Source organism: Calidris pugnax, unplaced genomic scaffold, assembly GCF_001431845.1.
Source record: "Calidris pugnax isolate Ruff unplaced genomic scaffold, ASM143184v1 scaffold711, whole genome shotgun sequence".
NCBI classification, from domain to species: Eukaryota; Metazoa; Chordata; class Aves; order Charadriiformes; family Scolopacidae; genus Calidris; species Calidris pugnax.
This window is the reverse complement of record NW_015091389.1, coordinates 1-4,728: the sequence shown is the minus strand read 5'-3', so window position 1 is coordinate 4,728 and position 4,728 is coordinate 1. Positions and strand designations below refer to the sequence as shown.

The window sequence follows — 4,728 nt, the reverse complement described above, 5'->3', positions numbered from 1 at the left end:
TGGGACCGTGTCCCCCGCTCACCCCCGCTGTCCCCAGGCTACGCGGCCGAGTCCCTGTCCCTGTGGGGCCACCGAGTGCTGGCGCTGGGGGCCCCCCGCTACCGCCACGTTGGCCGCCTCCTCCTCTTCCTTGACCACAAACCTTGGGGTGCCTGGGAGCCCCTGGCCGAGGCCACCGGGACGCAGGTACCCTCGGGGACACGGGGAGGGGACGGGTACCGAGTGGGGGGCCGGGGACGCCGACCCAGGTCCGCTTCTTCTCCCCGCAGGTGGGCTCCTACTTCGGGGCGTCCCTCTGCGCCCTGGACGCCGACGGGGACGGCTCGGCCGAGGTGCTGCTGGTGGGGGCCCCCATGTTCTACGGGGGCGGCAGCGGGGGCCGCGTGGCCGTCTGCCCCCTGTCCCCCCGGGTGTCCCCCCAGGAGGGGCGGCTGCGGTGCCAGCAGACTCTGCAGGGACAGCCCGGCCACCCCTTGGGCCGCTTCGGGGCCAGCCTGGGGCACCTGGGGGACGTCGACGGGGACGGGTGGTCAGACGTGGCCGTGGGGGCCCCGCTGGAGGACGAGGAGCGGGGGGCCGTCTACGTCTTCCGTGGGAAGAAGGGGGGCGTCGCCTCCCAGTACAGCCAGGTGAGACCCGTCTTCTCCTGGTCCTGGGGGTGGGGATGGCCCCTTCTCCTGGGTGCTGGAGAAGCCTTGGATGCTGGAGGTATCCTGGGTGGTGGAGAAGTCCTAAGTGCTGGAGGCATCTTGGGTGCTGGAGGCATCTTGGGTGATGAAGACACTTTGTGAGCTATACATATCTTGGGTGCTGGAGGCATCTTGGGTGATGCTCACTTTGTGAGCTATACGTCTTGGCTGGTGGAGTCGTCTTGGGTGCTAGAGATGTTCTGGGTACTGGAGACATCTTGGGTGGTGGAGAAGCTCTGGGTGCTGTACATGTCTTGGGTGGTGGAGACGTCTTGGGTGGAGGAGGCGTCTTGGATGCTGAGAAGCTCCAGATGCCCACAATGTCCTGGAAGCTGGAGAGGCTCCAGCTCCTGAAGATGTCCCAGGTGCTGGGAACATGGTGGGCTCCAGAGACCTCTCACCTCCTGGGGCCCTTCTGTCTCCCCAGCGCATCCCGGGTGCCCACTTCTCCAGTGGCCCACGCTACTTTGGCCAGGCCATCAGCGGTGGCCAGGACCTGACAGGGGACAGGCTGCCGGACGTGGCCGTGGGCGCCCAGGGACAGGTCCTGCTGCTCAGGTGGGCCTGGGGAACCCCCCTGGGGCCGTCCATGTGGGGGCTGGGGGAGGCTGTGGCCACCACCAACCCCCCTCCGGTTGTCACCGCCAGGTCCCAGCCGCTGCTCAAGGTCCGCCTGAAGGTGGATTTCCAGCCCCAGCAGATCCCCACAGCCGCCTTTGACTGCCAAGAGGAGGAAGCCCTCAAGGGGGAAGTGGCCAAGGCCACGATCTGCTTCCTCAGCAGCAAGAAAACCCCTGACAACTTTGGTGAGACCTCCCAGAACTCCACCTGAACTCCACCCCCAAAGCATCAGCAGGTGTCCCCAAGATGCCCTCAGAAGCGTATATTGACCCCCCAAACCCCTTCCCCGTGATGCCCAAAACCTCAGAAGTCCATCCGTCCTCCCAAAGCACCCCCAGTTGTCCTCAAGACCCACCAGAAGCCTGTCTTCTGGCCTCCCAAAGCACCTCCAGATGTCCTCAAGATCCCCAGTCCCCCTCCAGATGTCCCTAGATCCTTCAAAAGCCCACGTGGCCTCCTAAACCACCTCCAAATGTCCCCAAGTCCCCCAGAAGCCCACGTGGCCTCCTAAACCGCCTCCAGATGTCCTCCAGAGCCTCCCAACGCCATCTGGCTGTCCATCTCCCCCTTCCACAGGTAGACAACTCTCCACCAGCCTCTGGTACCAGGCGGCCCTGGACCCCGGCCGGGCCATGGTCCGGGCCATGTTTGCCGGCGGCAGCGCCATCCACAACGAGACCCTCCATCTGGGCGTGGGTCAGAAGTGCCAGACCTTGTCCATCGCCTTCACGGTGGGTGTGGGGAAAGGTCCTGGGGGTGGGACCAGCCCACGATGGCCTCCTGGGGGACACGGTGGTCTCTCTGTGCCGGGCAGGGCTGCCCCCGGGACACGCTGACCCCCCTGGTGCTGCGTCTCACCTACGAGGCCACGGGGGACCCCATCGAGGTGGCCGGGGGTCTGCGTCCAGCCTTGAGCGAGGACTCGGAGATGGGGACCGTGGGCACGGTAGGGGCTGGGGGGCACCCCATGGTGGTGGGGTTTGGGGTGGGGGAAGCGGTGGTGGGGCGTAGGGTTGGGGAGGTGTGGGGGGGATGGAAGGAGAGGTGGATGGGGGTGGTGGGATGGATGGATGGATGGTTGGATGGATGGATGGATGGGGAGGTGGGATGGATGGATGGATGGATGAGGAGGTGGGAGGGATGGATGGGGAGGTGGGATGGGTGGGTGGCCGAGGTGTGGGAGGGGGCAGAAGAGGGAGGGCGGGGATGGATGGATGGATGGATGGATGGGAAGGTGGGGTGGGATATGTGGGTGGCCGAGGCGTGGGAGGGGGTAGAAGACAAGACCCACCAGAAGCCTGTCTTCTGGCCTCCCAAAGCACCTCCAGATGTCCTCAAGATCCCCAGTCCCCCTCCAGATGTCCCTAGATCCTTCAAAAGCCCACGTGGCCTCCTAAACCACCTCCAGATGTCCTCAAGATCCCCAGTCCCCCTCCAGATGTCCCCAGGTCCCCCAGAAGTCCACGTGGTCTCCTAAACCACCTCCAGATGTCCCCAAGTCCCCCAGAAGCCCACGTGGCCTCCTAAACCGCCTCCAGATGTCCTCCAGAGCCTCCCAACGCCATCTGGCTGTCCATCTCCCCCTTCCACAGGTAGACAACTCTCCACCAGCCTCTGGTACCAGGCGGCCCTGGACCCCGGCCGGGCCATGGTCCGGGCCATGTTTGCCGGCGGCAGCGCCATCCACAACGAGACCCTCCATCTGGGCGTGGGTCAGAAGTGCCAGACCTTGTCCATCGCCTTCACGGTGGGTGTGGGGAAAGGTCCTGGGGGTGGGACCAGCCCACGATGGCCTCCTGGGGGACACGGTGGTCTCTCTGTGCCGGGCAGGGCTGCCCCCGGGACACGCTGACCCCCCTGGTGCTGCGTCTCACCTACGAGGCCACGGGGGACCCCATCGAGGTGGCCGGGGGTCTGCGTCCAGCCTTGAGCGAGGACTCGGAGATGGGGACCGTGGGCACGGTAGGGGCTGGGGGGCACCCCATGGTGGTGGGGTTTGGGGTGGGGGAAGCGGTGGTGGGGCGTAGGGTTGGGGAGGTGTGGGGGGGATGGAAGGAGAGGTGGATGGGGGTGGTGGGATGGATGGATGGATGGTTGGATGGATGGATGGATGGGGAGGTGGGAGGGAGGGAGGGATGGATGGGGAGATGGGATGGATGGATGGATGGATGGATGGGAAGGTGGGGTGGGATATGTGGGTGGCCGAGGCGTGGGAGGGGGTAGAAGACGGAGGGGGGACAGCCGGCCAGCCAGGGGACAGAGAGATGGACGCACAGAGTGTCTCCTCAGCTGCCCTTCGAGAAGGACTGCGGCGATGACAACGTCTGCATCGACAACCTCCAGATGTCCTTCACCTTCTCGGGGTAGGTTCTCGGGGTAGGTAGGTCCCTCTGTTGGGGGACACCAACGGACACTGGGGTCTGTCCCCTGCCTCCTGCCACCCCCTCTCTCTTCCCCCCTCCAGGCTGGACACCATCGTGGTGGGGGTGACCGACACGGTGGACATCACCATCACCCTCCGCAACCACGGGGAGAACTCCTACGGGGCCACCGTCCAGCTGCAGCACGCCGCGGCCCTCTCCTACCGCAAGGCCGTGGTGCTCCAGGTACCCCCAGACCTGAGAAGACCCCCCAGAGTTCCCCAAGGCCCTCCTGGAGCCCATTTGGCCTCCTAAAGCCCTCCCAGATGCCCTCAGGACTATCTACAAGTTCATGTGGATGTCCAGCCCCTCTATAGATGTCCTCAGCCCCATGTGGGCTCCTCAGCCCTCTCCAGATGTCCTCTACACCCCCAGAAGTCCATCTGCCCTCCAACTCCCCCAAACTCTGCATGTTCCCAAAAACCTCTATAAGCCTATCAACCTTCTCCAGATGCCCTCAAGACACCCCAAACCTCCCCAGATGCCCTCAAGACCTCCCAGATCCCCATTTGCCCACCCAAAGCCCTTCCAGGTGTCTCCCAAGCCCTCCAAAAGAGCATGGAGCCTCCCTGTAGACCTCCTCCAGACCCCCAGAAGCCTCTCTGCCCTCCATCCCTCCTCCAGACCTCCCCTGACCCCCCCAGCTCTCCTTGCCCACCCCTCAGCCCCGCCATGGGATGTTCTCAGTCCTCCAGGAGGTCCATGTCCCTGAGCTGCAACTCGGACCCGGCGCAGGGAGCCTGGCGCAGGACCCTCTGCTTCGTCAGCCACCCCATCTTCCACCCCAGCGCCGAGGTACGGGGGGGTCCCCGGTGTCCCCACCTCCCCCACCCCCTGGGGACATCGCTGGGAGGTGACAATGGGGTGCCCTGTCCCACAGGTCGTGTTCACCGTCACCCTGGACGTGCCCCACGGCGCGGAGCTGGGGCCCGTGTTGAAGGTGGTGGCCAATGCCACCAGGTGAGGGACGGGGGGACACGGGGGGTGCGGAGGGGACA

General features: G+C 65.3%; 1 protein-coding gene across 1 annotated transcript in view; it reads left to right on the top strand.

Moving 5' to 3' along the window:
• Positions 1 to 4,703, top strand: part of LOC106899515 (integrin alpha-M-like) — a 7,617-nt gene extending 2,914 nt beyond the window's left edge. The window contains exons 8-13 of the mRNA XM_014961383.1: positions 1,887 to 2,041; positions 2,125 to 2,256; positions 3,600 to 3,673; positions 3,775 to 3,916; positions 4,418 to 4,525; positions 4,611 to 4,703. Coding sequence (XP_014816869.1) covers positions 1,887 to 2,041; positions 2,125 to 2,256; positions 3,600 to 3,673; positions 3,775 to 3,916; positions 4,418 to 4,525; positions 4,611 to 4,694 — 695 coding nt within the window. The 3' untranslated portion in view covers positions 4,695 to 4,703. The remainder of the gene's footprint in view (positions 1 to 1,886; positions 2,042 to 2,124; positions 2,257 to 3,599; positions 3,674 to 3,774; positions 3,917 to 4,417; positions 4,526 to 4,610) is intronic.
• The last annotated feature ends 25 nt before the right edge of the window (positions 4,704 to 4,728 follow it).